The sequence below is a fragment of the Saccopteryx leptura genome, chromosome 3 (assembly GCF_036850995.1).
Source record: "Saccopteryx leptura isolate mSacLep1 chromosome 3, mSacLep1_pri_phased_curated, whole genome shotgun sequence".
Lineage (NCBI taxonomy): Eukaryota > Metazoa > Chordata > Mammalia > Chiroptera > Emballonuridae > Saccopteryx > Saccopteryx leptura.
Window position 1 is genome coordinate 174,713,367 of NC_089505.1, and position 17,316 is coordinate 174,730,682.

General features: G+C 47.8%; 1 protein-coding gene across 4 annotated transcripts in view; it reads left to right on the forward strand.

Annotated features, from left to right (window-relative positions):
* Positions 1-17,316, forward strand: part of DUSP22 (dual specificity phosphatase 22) — a 75,379-nt gene that overhangs the window by 46,812 nt on the left and 11,251 nt on the right. For 2 of the 4 annotated variants that reach the window (XM_066376899.1, XM_066376902.1), the window contains exons 5-7: positions 5,828-5,902; positions 8,725-8,896; positions 9,376-11,195. In XM_066376899.1, the coding sequence (XP_066232996.1) occupies positions 5,828-5,902; positions 8,725-8,896; positions 9,376-9,558 (430 nt within the window). In that variant the 3' untranslated portion in view covers positions 9,559-11,195. The other 2 variants (XM_066376900.1, XM_066376901.1) reach the window with 2 other exon arrangements.

Genomic DNA, 17,316 nt, shown 5'->3' on the forward strand with positions numbered 1-17,316 from the left:
GAACCCTTGCGAGCTGTTGGTGAGACTGTAAATCAGTGTAGCCATTATAGAACACAATATAGAGGTTCCTCAAAAAATTTTAAGTAGAACTACCATATGACCTAGCAATTTCACTTTCAGGGTGTTTATCCAAAGAATATGAAATACTAATGTTAAAAAAAATATATGCAGCCCTATATTTATTGCAGCATTATCTGCAATAGCCCAAGACTTGGAAGCAACCCAAGTGCCCATTAGTAGATGAGAGGATAAAGAAGATGTGGCATTTATACACAATGCAGTGTTACTCAGCAATAAGAAAGAATGAAGTCTAGCCCTGGCCGGTTGGCTCAGCGGTAGAGCGTCGGCCTAGCGTGCGGAGGACCCGGGTTCGATTCCCGGCCAGGGCACACAGGAGAAGCGCCCATTTGCTTCTCCACCCCTCTGCCGCGCTTTCCTCTCTGTCTCTCTCTTCCCCTCCCGCAGCCAAGGCTCCATTGGAGCAAAGATGGCCCGGGCGCTGGGGATGGCTCCTCGGCCTCTGCCCCAGGCGCTAGAGTGGCTCTGGTCGCAATATGGCGACGCCCAGGATGGGCAGAGCATCGCCCCCTGGTGGGCAGAGCGCCGCCCCATGGTGGGCGTGCCGGGTGGATCCCGGTCGGGCGCATGCGGGAGTCTGTCTGACTGTCTCTCCCTGTTTCCAGCTTCAGAAAAATGAAAAAAAAAAAAAAAAAAAAAAAAAAAAAAAAAAAAAAAAAAAGAAAGAATGAAGTCTTGCCACTTGGGAAAACATCGATGGACCTATAGTGTATTATGCTAAGTGAAATAAGAGAGAGACAAATACCACATGATTTTACTCATGTGGAATCTAAAAGACAAATAAAATAAAAAACTAATTCATAGATACAGAGAACAGATTGGTGGTTACCAGATAGCAATGGGATGGGATAGGGGAGGGGGTCAGTTATATGATGGATGATAACTAGATTTTTGGAGGGTGATCACTTTATAATGCATACAGATGTCAAATTATAATATACACTTGAAACTCATAATAAAAATAATTTTAAAAGGAAAGAAAAAATATATACACATCCCTCTTTTTTTGAAATGTTGACTTTATAGGAAATATAAAAGCTGGGGAATCACTGATGTAAATGTGCATTAGTTTTATGTGTTTAATGCTGTGTGCTGATAGGAAGTCCTACTATTGTCTGTGTGAATGAAGTCTGTTCCTTCCTGCTTGGGTAAGAGACTCAGAGTCAGTGTGCTAGCTAGAGGGGCCGGACAGGACCTAGAGTTCCTGGACTGACTTTGCCCAGGAGGAAGCAGCTCTCTGAGCCAAGCTCACCTTCCAGTGCCTGGGGCCAGATAGAACACTTCCCCCATTTGCTATTTTGTTGTTGTTGGTTTTTACCCATTCCTTTCTGAGGACAAAAAAAATTGAAGGGTGCTTGCCTTTCTGTTTTTTCTCCTTTGCTTTCATGTACACATGTACATGTGCATACACACATATGTTCATGCTCTGTTGAGGGGAAGGTGAAGCTTCCTGGACGCTGTGGCTTTGCACTCAGTACGGCTGGTTGAGGGCAAGCCCAGCTGCCATTCCGGGTGCTTGGCTACACCTTTGGGCTTTTGCTCATGAAAGTGGAGTCCTCAGCAGGACAGGACTGCCTCATACCCCACAGCAAGAATCACAACAGTCAAGTCTTGCTATCTTGAAGTATGAAGAAATTATTCAGCTTCAAAAAAATGAACCCTAAGTGGTGTAGCTTTGTGAAATCCATCCACCATCCTTTCTGTGAGCTCCCTGAAGGTCAGAAAAACCTGGCAGGCTCTTGTTTTGGCCTCTGTGGGGAAAGAGAGGGGTTGGGGATGCACCGGTCCACTAAGAGGCCTAGCACAAACTGAGGAGGAAGAAGACGACGGAGGCCCGGCAGTGGCAGCGGCCCAGCGGTTTGCTGAGCCCCCCCCCGTGGAGGACATCTCTTGGTAAAGTGCCCTTGTGTCCAGGCCAGGGTGTTCCCTCTGGGTCAACAGCAGGCAGCTTTGGGTGTAACACCTGTGGGTTGGGCTTGCCTTTTGGTTAGCACAGCTGGCTATGCAGGGACAGAACGTCTTCCCCAGGCTTTCCTATGGAAGGTACAGTGAAGAGCAGGAGGGAACCTGTGAAACAGCCTGTGGTGGGACGAGGCTTCAGGCTGGGCTTCTGCTTCCCATCGAGGGGTTGAGCAATATCAGCACCAGAGTCGTGGGTATTTCCCACTGTGGAGGAGGGAGATTAATGACCAGGGCTGCGCTTATGTCATGAGCTTCCCTGGAAATAACCCCCCACTCCTGCAACACACCAAAGCAGTAGTTAGCACGCTTGCCTCCGGCTTTTCTTGGAAAAGGCATTTCTAGGAATGTCTGCTAGGCTTGGCCTCCTGCCTAATGTGTTCATGAGTCAAGTTTTATGCAGGGCTCTGAGCGGCACCATAATGATGCTTCCTCAGCATCATTGTGCTCCCAGGCCAGGGCTGTGGGCGGCCCTTGCACAGGTGCCCGGGGGCTCTGCCGTGCTGCTCGGAGCTGTACATGGCTCTCCCCTGGACTTAACCCTTGAAGCAGACAGAGCTGAAAGAATAAGGTCTAGTGGGGGCAGGGTTGGACACTTCCTCAGCTCCTTGGCCCCTTCCCATACCTTGTCTGGGCTCTGGTAAGCCTGAAGGTTGCCCTACTGACCACACGCACACACCCTTCACACTCTCCTTCTGAGCTATGACAAGGCTGACTCGTGAACCCAGGTATACCTCACAATATTTAAGACCTGGGTTCCATTGTGCATGTAGTTTGGGCCATGCAGGTGTAAAAATCGGACATAAGAAGGTGTTCCCATTCTGAAATTTTCAGAAAAAGGATTCATTTGTCATCTTTGCAAGATCTTGGAGACACCAAAGCACTGACCATGTTCCCTGAGACACCGAGGCTTGCTGCCTGCTGGAGCACTGATAACTTTATATTCTGGGAGGCCTCACCGAGTTATGAGGCAGTCTGTGCTTTATTCAGTTATTGAAGCAATTGTCATTTATTCCTAGGTTTGCTTTTCTTTTTCTGGTAGCTTGCTCCTTCCTGCCTGTCTTGTCTAAGATGCAGCTCTCCCACAGAGGACAGGCGGGAGCCTGGGCCACGGCATGAAGAGGCTTCTCCAGAGCCCTTGGATGACCCGGTGTGGTGGCTCATGGGCAAAGATGTGCACCCTCCCGCTGTAGCGCTCAGTGGCTACCCTTCAGCTGGGGGTGTCCTGGGTTCTAGGCCACCCGCCCATCTGGGCCCTGGGTCCACCGTCAGACCCAGCTCCCCTGGCCTGCCTGCCCTGCAGTAGCCTACAGAGGAGTGCAGCTTGCACCACACAGACTGTGAGGCAGAGTGCGGGCGGGCAGAAGAACTGGCTCAGTGTTTGTAAAACTTTTGAATTAGTTGTTGATGTTAGGAAGGTTGTATTTGGCTGTAAGTAACAATATATGATTAAGAGTGTTTTAAGTTATAAAGGCTTTTATTTAACACCTGACCAGGAAGCCTGGGTGGAGGTGGGTGCTCCCAGGCCTGGGCAGCAGCTCTCTGGTGTCACCTTTCCGTCCTGTTGCCCTTCCCCCTGGGGCCTCTATGGTGACAGGTGTCTGGCACAGCTCTACGCAGGTGCTCCCTCCCAGTGCCCTGGCGGGAAGCCTGGGGAAGAGATAGGTAGCTTTCCTTTCATCGGGAAGGGAAATTTTTTCAGAAGTCCCCACTGCAAGCTTTTTTTATATATATACTTCTCTGTGGCCAGCACTGGAGAGAAGACGGGATGTTCGGAGGGACTGGGCACTTTGCTGCTCCAGATAAAATCAGTACAACTGAAGATTTCCTTCCACAGTTCCAGTACTTCAGAATCAGAAGAGTTTACTACAGCCTGGACTGGGTTTTGCTTGAGAGACGGGAAACTGAGCTCTGAGCCTTCACCCCTGCCTGCTGAGCCTTGCCTTTGGACTGGGTTCCTACAGTCTCATTGCCCCTGTGCCCACACCCCTCCACATAGTCTCACTGCCTGGCTTCCATGGGTTTCCACTCCACACCCTGCTCTGAGGATTCTCTCAGTACTAACACACCAGATTTCAGGATTACAACAGGAATCTTTTTCGACCTGCTTTATACCAACCCCAGTCTCTGGGTATAGAGTTGTAATCAGTCAATATGTACATTTATATCTGGAAGCGTTTGTCCCTGGGAAATTTCATAGAAGCATGTCTTGTGATGCTCTCATCATCAGAAACTTGAGGTGAGAGTCTGAAGTCCTTCAGTTGGACCTCTCGGACTTGACATGCATAGTAGCGTCATGCTGCATGTTTGGTTATGGAACGTGTGTGCCTGCATCCACACTCACAGCTTCTCTATGGCCTGCCTGCCCTCGTCCATCTGGGCACCTGCACTTGGGTCACCAAGTTTCCTCTTCAGTTGGTACCTGGCGGAGTTTATTATGCCACACGTAAATTTTCATTCTTAATAAATTCATTTGCCTTGTCATCCTCCATGAGACAGTAGACCTAGTTTGTGTGGTTGGGAGCTACCTCTTCTTCATCTCTGAGTCGATTGCAGCTTAGCAGGGTTCCTGGTAAGTAGTCAGTACTCCGTTAGCGCTTACAGGGAGATGAATTTAGTCCAGGGACAACTTGAGATGTTTTGCTGTGTTAGAAGCCTCTCAGAGGTAGAGGATCTGAAAAGCATTTAGTAACTCCATAGGTGCTCTCAGAGTAAATATGCTTAGCCCACCAGCCAGTGCAGAACCTGCTGGGAGGTGGCACACACATGCAGAATGAACAAGTGGCAGGAGGCAGGGTGGTGACAAAGCTCAGGGTCAGGAGAAGTAAGGGTTGTGGCTTCATCATCATGGATGACTTTAGAGTCTATAAAGCATATTAGCATGTAAACCATTATTCCCATTTTATAAGCCAAGTGACTTCCCCAGGTGCCACAGCCACTAAGCTCCTGAGCAGGTATTGGAGCTACAATTACCGTTTCCACGTGGCTCTTCAACTACACCAGACAGGACCTAGCAAAGCCAAGGGAGGCCAGTGTGGGAGAGTATCATTGGGTTTCTCAGACTGTCAGAAGTCCTAGTTTTTTTTTTGTTTTTTTTTGTATTTTTCTGAAGCTGGAAACGGGGAGAGACAGTCAGACAGACTCCCGCATGCGCCCAACCGGGATCCACCCAGCACGCCCACCAGGGGCGACGCTCTGCCCACCAGGGGGCGATGCTCTGCCGCGACCGGAGCCATCCCCAGCGCCCGGGCCATCTCTGCTCCAATGGAGCCTTGGCTGCAGGAGGGGAAGAGAGAGACAGAGAGGAAGGAGGGGGGTGGGGGTGGAGAAGCAAATGGGCACTTCTCCTATGTGCCCTTGCCGGGAATCGAACCCAGGTCCACCGCACGCCAGGCCTACGCTCTACCGCTGAGCCAACCGGCCAGGGCCAGAAGTCCTAGCTCTTAGGACTTGGGATGCCTGCACGATGTGGGCACCTCCCTCACCAGAGCATAAGGGTCCAGACTGGCCCCGGAGCTGGGCAGAAACCACCCCACCGTACTCAGTGGTACCTGGGTATTTCAGAAATCCCTTGTAGAGAAATTCTGAAAAGCCCAGAAGATGGGAAGCCCTCCCCAGGCCTTGGTGTCGAGTGTGATGGACTCTAAAGCCAAGGCGGCTCCTGCCCATCCAGTGTAACCTGTGGCAGTGTGGGGGCTCTGAGACCTTTGTAGCAAACCTCAGCTGGGTTTTTCTTCTCATCATGTGTTGAGTAGACAAATGTCACTTCTCTCTTTTTTTCTCCCCTCAGGACAAGACATTTCAGAGAAAGTATTAAGTTCATTCACGAGTGCCGCCTCCAGGGAGAGGGCTGTCTTGTGCACTGGTATGTACGCCCCTCGCCTAGTGACAACGTAGCATGTTCTGCTCGGCCTGGGTCCCCGTCAGCTGTTTGTCTCTGTGTGGTCAGTCGTTTCATGTCCTAACAGTTTTCTCTACCCTCTAAATCTCACACACACACATCCCAGCTGACCTTTCCCGTTTGTTAGACATTGTTTGCTCTTCTGGAAAGACAACCCTAACATTTCATTTTAACTTAGGATTTTCATTTTCACAGTTAGGGTTTCTGTAGGAACTGTCAAGGCTACTGGACAACAGAAACTCCTTTTTGAACCTACTTCTAACATTCCGTTAGAACAGCCCCTTCCAGAGAGTCCATATTTTGTAGGCTCACTCCTGAAATTTCAGTGGTCTTTCAGAACACTGTTTTTTCTGAAGAGTTTTGATTGCGTATGTGGATCTTTAGCATTGCATCACTGTAACACCAGAATGACTGTTTCTTCTTTATTTGTAGGTTGGGGCTTTGAGTTTGGCTTACTACTTTGCTTTGAAAGGATCTGAATAGACTCTTAGAATTAAATAGTTATATACATTTATCTACCTGAATTCACCTTTACATACATACATACACCTTTATGTATGTATGTATATGTATATATGCATATGTATATATACACATTGTGCAGAGAAAGATGTTATAACACACATACCCCAAGGAAAGCATACATAAAGCTCTTAGTACTGAACCTGGCATGTGGTGAGCTCTCTGTGCATGTTGCCTCTTGTTTTATTATCTCTAGTATTCGTTCTGATTGCATAACTAATTTGTGTAGGGAATCAGCAGCCAACATTCTAGAACAAGAGAGCTCTGCTGTCAAAGTGTAGACTGAACATGTCTCCTCACTATCTTGAATGAGGCTTCATGTTATTTAGCAACTTTTTGTGTTCCCCCAAAGAAGTTGCTATAGCCGTGAAAGCTCTTTGGAAAATGCACAGTGGTGTCCCCTGGGGAGTGTTGCTGCTACGGTTGGTGGCGGTCCTGCCATGACAGAGGGGAGCCATTGCACGGTGTCCAGAGGAGTCACTCATGAAAACTTAATATGTTCTAAGGGCCAGTAACTCATACTGAATGTGGGAGCACAGTTTGACTGCTTTAAAAAGGGTATATCCTTCAGTTTAGTGTGATTTTTCATTTTACTTTTCAAAAGAGTAGAATACATTATAAATACAAATGGTAGGTTTTGTAACATCATTTATATTTGCTTTAAAGCACTTGAGGTGGGGGGAATACAGTTGCAGCCATTTAAAGGGGCATCTTGAGCTCCTGTACCTGCTGAGAGTCTCCAGGGTTGCAGCTCAAGTGGATATATTTTTTAAAAGCTCTCGTTTTGATATAAAAAGCCTTAGGGAAGAGCTGCCACTTGAAAGTGGTTTATTAGTATTACTACTACTATATTATTATTATTTATATTTAACTGTGCGTGGGTCTGATATTCTAGGAACTTGTATTTTGTACTGTTGTGTAAATCTGAAGATAGGCTTTTCTCAAAATGAGAAATGTACTGAACTTCCCCATCCTAAACCGTTGCTAGAACACTCTAAGTCTGACACAGCACAGCCTTTCTGCGACTTCCTAACTTTGCATATGCATTTAAAATTGGTCCCTTACTCAGCCTGCTAGAGATGCTTAACCGTCACCTCCGGCAGAGCGCACACCTTGACTGAGTTTCAGAGCACATGTGGAGCATGCCCTCTGTGATGCTCTGCTTAGTCATGTCATGGAGATCACAAATTATTTGGTAAGGCATTTGTATTTAATGGCTTTTTGTTTGTTTGTTTGTTTGTTTCTAGCAAGATAGAGGAAGAAAGAAAGAAAGAGAGAGAGAGAGAGAGATGAGGAGCATCAGCTTCTAGCTATGGTACCTTAGTTGTTCATGGATTGCTTCTCATATGTGGGGGGCTTTAGCCAAGCCAGTGCCCCCTTGCTCAAGCCAGTGACCTTGGGCTTCAAGCCAATGACCATAGGGTCATTTCTGTGGTCCTGTGCTCAAGCCAGCAACCCCCCAGTCAAGCCAGCAACCTCGTGCTCAAGCCAGGTGAGCCCACGTTCAAGCCAGCAACCTCGGGGTTTAAAACCTGGATCCTCAGCATCCCAAGTTGACGCTTTATCCACTATGCCACCACCTGGTCAAACTTTGATGGGTTTTTTAAATTATAGATTTAGCCCTCACATATTTAAGAAAGCCCACTTCAAAAAAAATGTAAAGGCTTCTAAACTGCTACAGGTTATAAATGGATATCTTGTACATATGCCAGACCTCTCAAGTTTCTTTGATGTGCTCTACTTATTCTATCTGTGTGGAAAAATGGAAGATCTCTGAAGAGGGACTCAGGAGAGAGAAAGCCAAAACACTAAAGTGTCTGGAGTCACAGCCAGCAGATCTATAAAAAATCTATAAAAAATGAGGCTAACACAGATAAACAATGCCTGAGAGTCTAGTGTAAGAGAGAGAAGCTTGTGTGTTTCTGCATAATTTCCAGGTAACATACTGGTTTGTTGTCTACTCATAATCCAAGGTAGGGAAACTTTCTAAAATGAGGTCCCCAGAATTCCTTGCTATAGATGGATTAGAAGCTAGCCAGGGGTCTCAAACTCGCGGCCCGCGGGCCGCACAAAATTATTTTGAACTTCGTGGATTAGTCTGCGTGCCGCACAAAATTATTTTGAACTTCGTGGATTAGTCTGCGGGCCGCACAAAATTGTTCGGCGGGCCGCATGCGGTCCGCGGGCCGCGAGTTTGAGACCCCTGAGCTAGACTGTGAATGCTAAAGCTTCCTTGCCCATGTGGCATTCTCTTGGACCTACAGCCTGGCCGGTGTCTCCAGGAGTGTGACTCTGGTGATCGCATACATCATGACCGTCACTGACTTTGGCTGGGAAGATGCCCTGCACACTGTGCGTGCGGGGAGGTCCTGTGCCAACCCCAACCTGGGTTTCCAGAGACAACTCCAGGAGTTTGAGAAGCATGAAGTCCAGCAGGTAACCACGGTCAGAGGACTTTGGTGATCTAGGCAGCAGGCCCTGGGAAGATGCCTCAGTCTTTCTGTACACCCCTAGAAGCATGGAAGTTGAAGTCAGGGAGGCTCACAGAGGCCATCTGGTCCAGGGACACCTCACCTGCATCACACATTGAAGTCACCAGCTGCAGGCACAGGGTATTGTCCTGTTCCTTCTTTAGGCCCCATGTTAGCTCGTTTCTCTCTCTTTGGATCAAGTGCCATTTTCTTGGTTTGCCTTACTTCTATGTCCTCTGGACACAACCTTGAAGGAGCAGTAACTTCTCCTTGATTAGTGTCTTGATTGACACTAGTAGGTAACCACAGGTCTATGATTGCCCAATGCCCATTTATTTCCCAGTTTAGATGTGGCAAAATTTGTACCGTTAAATAATACCTAAAAGTCTGTGTGGATGCAGGTATGCATATGTGACATTCTGGTTTTCTTTTCAACCTCTTCAGTATCGACAGTGGCTAAAGGAGGAGTATGGAGAGAGCCCTTTGAGGGATGCAGAAGAAGCCAAAAGTATTCTGGGTAAATATAAAGAGCAAAGGCATATGGAGCCCCTGCCTGGTGCGTGGAGGGGGAGCAGCTTTCGGGCCCTGTCTCCTCTGGCCTACAGCAACTATACTACGGAAACCTAACACTGCTACCTGGGCCTGCCTTTCTGCCAGGCGCCCTCCTCTGCTGATTGCCGCCTCACCTAGGAGAACAGGAAGGGAGAGTGGTAAAGAAGGTAGACTCAGGCCTGTCCCCAGGACCTCCCTCAGACCTGCCTCAGGCCCCGCCCCTCTGCCTGCTCCTGTCTCCCCAAAACCTGCTGTACTGTCTCACACCTTTGCACGGGTCAGTGTGCGTGTGTGAGAACAGTGCTGGAGCAGGCACAAAGTCCACGCTGCTGGGATTGGTATCGCCACCTGTCCCTTTGTCCAAGAGTCCGAATGGAAGGCTTTAAAGTCAACATCTGCAGTGCTGCTGGGCGGGAAGCAGCCTGTGCCCGTGAGCGCACACTGAGAACCCAGGGGGCGGGGCAGCTGAGAGCAACAGCCTCCCTGGATCCCAGGGTGGGCAAGGCAGGGCTGCAGGTGGCCAGAGTTCCTCCTGAGGGTCATTCCAGGGGCCTCGGGAGGTGATGTAGGTTGGTGCTTTGAGCATTCCCGAGAGCTTAATGAAGGTGCCCAGGCCCTGGCTTCCAGCTGCCTCCAGTCAAGGCCTCCTCTTCAGCCCATTGTGTTCTCAAGTTCTACTTGGTGTTTATTTTCAGTGCACAGACTGCATCTTAGTTCCACGTCGAGTACACCAAGTCAGCCAGCACTGTGTGCCCACAGCGCCCTTCCTTTCTCTTCCTATTCAGCTTCCCTGACCCCAGCCTCTCGCTGTTCTCATGCTGCAAGAGGCTTCTTCAGAAGGTTTGCATGCACCATTAGGGATTGGAATGAGAACATTTGTTAAGCACTGTAGTGGTTTGCATTTGAACATACGTTTTAAAAAGTCTGAGCACTTTTGTGTACGCTGTGGATTTGATAGTTGATCTCAGCTACCTCATTAAATGTTTTTTGAAAAGGTGTTTTTCTTTATTCCAGTCAACTCTGCCTGATAGTTGAAAATGTTCAACCTCGATTGCTTTTGAAGCCAAAGGGGAAGCATCAATACCACTGAGCTACTTAAAGTTTCTGATTTGGGCTCCAGTAGTGCTTTCTGGAGGGTAAAATTCCACATTCAGGCCGAGGCAAGCAGGCCAGAGAGCACCTACTGTTTGCAGCTTGGGCAGCAGCGCCCTGGCATGTTGCGTGAGCAATTCTGTGGTTCAGTCCTTTATACCAACATAGATTGTTTAAGCACACAGAGCCACAAGCATGAAAAAAATAACCTGGCTTCTCCCTAAAAAGATGTTGCAATCTCTTTCTCTGATTCTACCACAAAAAGAGCCCCTGAATAAGAACAGCAGTTTCCCCATGGAGTTAGAGGGTGTGTCACAGGTGAGCTCTACGGAGACCTGGAGAATGAAGTTACCTGAGTCTCCACACTTGTACAGGCCCTAGATATACAATGAGGAAGGGAAATGTGGCCACAGAATTATCCATCTCCAGATGAAACAACTTGCCTATAAAGTACATTTTTTTTCTTAAACCAAAAAGAAATGTAAGTATATATGTTAACTGAAAAAGTATTGAGGATATCCGCTGGAATGTTTAAATATTTGTGCACTTGTGAATATCTAAATATGTTTCTGTAGGTCTCGAAATGTTGCATTACTATTTGTTGTCAGTAACGCTTTTTCTCCCCAGCCACACCTCCAGGAATTCTGAAGTACTGGGCCTTTCTCAGAAGACTGTAATGCACCTGAAGTTTCTGAAATGTTGCAAAGCCACAGAGTTTTGTCTGGTGCTTCCAAAAAAGTAAAGCAACCTAGAGTTTATTTTTAAATATCTAGAGTGATTTGTAAACTTGTTTGTTCTTTGTTTTAAACCGAATACTCCTGTAATGGTGTTGTTCTATGTTGGGAACTAAGGGTACTCTTTAGCAGAGATACATTTTTACCTTAATTTCACTGCTATGGCTGTTCCTTTACCTCAACTCTGTCTGTGAATCAATCTCAGCAGCTGCGGTGGTGTTGGGTGACTGTCAGTGATCCTGACTGCTTCTCATGATGACTGTGCTGCACAAACCCTGCTCACGTGTTCTTAAACTTCCCATCTCAGGATAGCTCTCTGTATGTGTTTTATCCATGGGGTGTGTTCTCCGTGGTGGCATTTACCAACAGCTGCACACTTTTGTTAATAAAAGCAACTTAGCCACATTTAACATTTAACATCATGTGCAGTGCATTCTTCCTGAGTCGTGGGTGTCACACGTGTTTCTGCCTTGCGGGTCACTAAGCAAGGTCGGAGCCCGGGCCTCTGGCTGTCCTGCCGGTCTTGTTGTAGCGGCTGTTTTCCTCCCAGAGGTGGTGCAGCAGATGAGAGAGATGGTGGTCCTCCACATGAGCAGACAGAAGCGGGTGTGGGAGCTGTGTGTCCTGCCCAGTGTGGGGACTGAGTGTCGGCTCCCTGGGGACGACTGAGCTCACTGGAGGGAAGCAGCCCGCACTCTGTGGACATTTGCTGCATATTGTTGAATGCAGTTCTTCTAATTCCATATTCAGCTTTCGATTTGAAAAAAATGGCTCAAAAAGCAATTTAAGTCAACTTTGTACATTTTCCTTGTCTAAATCTGGGGGATTAGGGGGAGAATGATAAGTTTGGCTTGAATTGAAGGCAAGTATCCCTGGGCCCTTTGTAGGTGGCAGGCTGGCCACAGGCTCTGAGTTTCTGTTTCTGGAGCCTGGAAACTCCTGGCAAGGGGCTTGGGGAGAGCTGGGGGACAGCTAGGAGCTGAGTTGGGTGTTCTGGCAGCAGCCTCTGATGGTGTGACAAGACGTGGCACTGATCAGTTTGGGGCATTATAATGTTATGAATCAACAGGCTTGCCTGGGTGGAGCATAGGTACCTCTGGGCACTCCCATGTGCCCAACCTAGAAGCCCAAGACATGTCTGTTAAAATAGTCTTGACCACACTTAGGTGTTGCAGGCACAGACACCTTCTCTGTCCATGGCCAGACCAGGTGTTTGGGTCATGTTTCAGGTGGGTTACAGTGAACTGGTCCAGGGCATGGTTTGTCCAATGAGGAAGTCATGGCCTGGGGAAGTTTTCTTAGGCTATTTTTTCTGTGATTTATTTTTTCACAGAGATCCTTTCTAGTGTGGAACTCAGACTTGCAGCCTATAGTGGAGGAGACTTCACCAAGCCAGCTGCACTCACTTCCACTTCATTCAGCTGTTTGTCCATCCACCTGTACTCACTGCACGCTCATCACAGTTGGATGGCATTCATACAGGATGCACAGACACACTCCTGAGTCCCAGAAAGGCTCGATGGGTTGGCAGTTAGGAAGACTGGCCATTACAGAGCAGGTCATGAGGACTGGATAGGTACTGGAGCGTTGTGTGGAGAAGGGAATGGAGAAACACCATTCCGGTTCTGGGGCGAGGGAGGTGGTGCTCAGGAAGGCATCTCAGAAAAAGTGATACCTAATGTGAGACCTGAAGCCCAAGTGCTGGAATTCGCTGGGCTGAGTGGGAGGACAGGGGAGTCCAGGCAGAGCCCCAGCACTTGTTAGCCTTGTGGAGTGTGAGAGTACAGTGTGACTAGAGCTGTAGCTCTATGGGAAGCCATGGCGAGTGGTGCTGACAGAGCAGCTGGCACAGGTAAGGCCTGAGCGGCAGGCTGTTGTTATCACAGTAAGCCTTTGATGTGTGCTTACCCCACAGTCTATAGCCCGTGGGGCTGACCCAGGTCAGAGGTCAGGTGCTCCTCTAGCTCCCTGCAGGTCTCATTCCCAAGTTTGGAGCCTTGTAAGAATGGATGCCATTCTGTAGACATTGTGTATGGCGATTGAGGGAAGACGGGGAGGATGAGAGGGGAGTGGTCACTGAATGTGTTCAGCAAGCGGACTCCATGACTGGTGGGTGGGTGGGTGGGTGGGAATGGGAGTGTCCAAGGTGGCGGGGGCAGTCAGGAGGCAGCTGTTACAAGCATCCAGATGATAGTGGATGGCACCCTGAACAGGGTCATGTGGAGATGAAGAGGAACCAAGGAGGGAAATGGACTCCCTGGGGGGGGGTTGGGGAGAGGGAAGAAAGCACTGGTGCCAGACCAGAGGCGAGAGGCCTCAGAGCTGCTCTCTGGAGCCTCCTCACCCGCTTCATGCGGCACCCGCACTGGGGTGGTGGGTGCAGGCTCTGCGTTGCCAGCTTAGACTCACAGCGACTGCTGGATCTCTAGTAGGGCTCATCCCTGGATGTGACCCAATTTGTCTATGCACCCAGACAGACCCCCAGGAACAAGGTGTGTGACAATGTGGAATTCAAATGTCCAATTTCTTAACTTCTTGTAAAAGATAAAACATTTAATTATATGAAGACTTAATTTAACCCCTAGCCAGGCCATCTCTTGTCAAGATTTTTGGAAATCAGCACATGGTACACCTTAGACTTACATAATGTTATATGTCAATTATATCTTAATGAATCTGAAATGGAAAGCAAAACATCTTTTAAAGCATTTAAAAACAAAGAAATAAAATGATTTTCAGGAGGCCAAATTAGTCTTATCACAGGCCTTCTCCTGTGAGCATCAGCATGGAGCTAAGCACAGAGGGGGTCCCTGACCTGGCATGTGCGTGATCACAGTGCTGCTGCCACCGTGCGCCCAGCCCTCAGTCTCCCCCAGCTTCTGCAGGGCTCCTGCTTGCTCCCTAAAAATCACCTTTTCTGGGTGCAAGGTAGACCACCATGTTTATATACTCTCTGCGCCCAAGGTAATTCTTTTACTTAAATCATGTTTTTCAGAGTACCTTAATTAACCTTGAGTGTCCTCGCATGTTCTCAATAGCATTTTTGCTTTCCTATGAGGATGGTTTCCCACTAGCAGCTTTTTTAATTTACTGAGTTTCAGTTCTTTGTAGTTTCTGTCTCAGCAGGGAGCCCTGCTGTCAGCTTCTGGGACTATTTCATGTTATTCACGCATAGAGACAACCTGTTAATTCTAGTCATTGGTGTATGTGTGCGCGCGCACTTGTGCAGACAGCTGTTTTATTTTTATTTTTTATTTTTTTAAGGTTTTATTTATTGATTTGAGAGGGAGGGAGGGAGATCAGGGGATTGTAGTTGCTTCGCTCTAGTAGTTCACTGATTCCTTCTCGTATGTGCCTTGACCGGGCAAGACAGGAGTTTCAAACCAGTGACCTCAGCATTCCAAGTTGACGCTCTATCCACTGTGCCACTGCAGGTGTTTTTAAATTTGTTTAGAGAAATTCTTAAACTTCAGAAGTCATGTCTGCAACATCAAGGGGCATGCTGAGCTCAGGAGCCCAGGCGCCCAGGGCAACGTCGGAGCTCATTGTTGCACAACCAGAGTTGGTCACAAAGGCTGATCGGCACACCAGTATCTGGTCATAAAAATGGGGAACACGCTGTCAAAACCCTGTGATCACACACTAGATGACTCCTCCCATCCTGACTGAGTTATTAATAATTTTATCAAGAACGTGCTTTCAACACGCTTGTATTTATATATGTACTTAACAAGAAATCACCAAGACTTCAGAGGCAAGTTCCTCTTCCCTTTCCTTTTTATTGCCCAGAGAAAGGGAGAAACTGAGAAGAAAAACAAAAAAGTAAAGGAAAACTGGCTTTGACTTGTTACTGGAGGCTCGAGCATTCCCTTCCCTGCTTAGGATCCAGCAGGGTCTCCTAGGCCTCAGGCTCACCAGCACTGTCAGAGCTTGGAACCGTGTAACCCTCTGGTGTGTTTCATCATGCAGACAGACCTTGACACATTGCTGTCTTGCTTTGCTACTCCCACTAGAGATTTTGAGACCTGTGACTATAATAACTGGCCGTAATTATTTCAGCTAATATCAGAATTAGTGTTCTATTTTGCAGTTCAGGCTCAACCACCTTAAGAAACATCTTACTGAAGGTTGCACCTGCTATGTCTGTGTCTCTTTCCATCAAGGGGAAGAATTACAGCACATAGTTGAGCATCTGCAGATTTGGGTTTATTTTGGCTTTAGATCTCTATGCAAACTGTTGATCATGAAGAGTTAGTAGTTCCTGAACCTTCTAGTTCAGTTAATTAGAGTTGGCATCAAGAGCGCTATTTTAATAGGTGACTGAAAGTACTGGACAGCTCAGCATTCTCAGTGTGTGTTGACTTTATTTAGAGGTAGTGTTACTGAAAGAAACCTTTTGGATGGGATCCTTTGTACAAAGGGCCTGTTTAAGAAAACTAGTTAGGAGTGGGGTAGGGGGTTGACACTTTAGGGTTAAATATTCCCTCTGGGAATGATGTAGTTTAAGGACGGCTCTTTGAAACCATGCTGATCACACCATTTCTCCTGCTTGACCCAAGGAGACCACATCAGCTTACACGACTTCTCATTTGGCTGCTCAGTCCTCCAGGACACACATTAGCTACAAGTGACATGTGTGAATGGACCCCATCCACATGGTGTTGGCCCTCTTTTCCCTACATGTTCATTTATTGCCGACTGCCTTCCCCTTGGCCTCATGCACCCACCCCCAGAAGCAGTGGAGCCAGCACAAACAGGAACTGGACTCTTGTGAGCAGGTTTGCCTTCTGTTGGTCGCCCTGGGTTTCCCCAAGGCACTGATGGGGAGCCTTATTGGAAAATAAAAATCAAAAGGTCTCTACATGTGCCCTAGAGAAATGTCACCTTCTGCTTTGCAAAAGGGTGTGTCCTCCACAGCAAGAGGCCCAAGTGGTACAGAGCTTCTTCAGAATGGGAGTCCCTAGAGAGGCTTGTCATGTGCCAGGGGTCAGATGTTCCGAGTCTGCTTGGCTTGTGTTAAGTCAGCCACACTAGTGTGGTGACAGAGGGAAGGATGAAGAGGTGTGAGGAGAGGAGCATTGCTTGTCTGTCTGCAGCAGCTTTCATGACTCTCCAAAAGTGCATGCCTCCCAGAACCATGCACCAGGGGTTGGTGGAAACCCACTTCATGCCTGGTACTCACTGGCTCACAGCAGAAGGGCCTGCTCCCTGCTTTGCCAGGACCCCTTCCTGTCCCCCATGTCTTTGGAGTACACAAGTACAGGTCCCATGAAGTGTGTTGTAGAGAAGGGGTTGTGCTTAGCAAATGAGAGGCTGAAGTCTTAAACCTGTGACCAGGCAGGCCTGGCTAAGGTCCAGTTTGATTCTGGTTCTCTGGAATACCTTGGGGAAGTTCTGGAGGAGGCAGCCCACGTATGTGAGGAACTTCTCAAGACTGGCATGAAAGAAACTCCCTAGAAGGGATGAGCACTCTGTTTAGTGGCACAGTGATGTGGTCAGGCCAGTCTTCCTTACAGCCTTCCTGTGACAGTGTATGTGTCTAGGAAGGCCCCTTTTGATCCCAAAAACCTTTCATCTAGGGAGCATGATGGTCAACCGTTGTTGAGCACTTAATGTGTGACAGAAGTTGGCATTAGGACTTTTTATTGAAATTGTGTCCTCATGACAATCTTGTGGGATAAATTTTAATATTACTCTGTTTTTCAGATGAAGAAACCAAACTCTAGAGAACTTGAGCATTACCCAGTCTCAAGGCTTAGAAAAGTGGCCAAATGAAGATTAGAATCCAAGCAGTGTGACTAGGGTGTGTCTATAAGTTACCACTCCTTTCCAAATGCTAGTGCCACCAGGAAGGTTAAACTAATGAAATGCTAACCATCACGGGCATCCATGTCAAAGCTGTTTTCTGAAGATGGGTTTACATTAAATTAACGGCCTCGTGTGGAAAGTAAGGTGGAAGACAGTGGCACAAGGAAAATCAGTTCTTTCTCTTTTTCCACCAAATCCT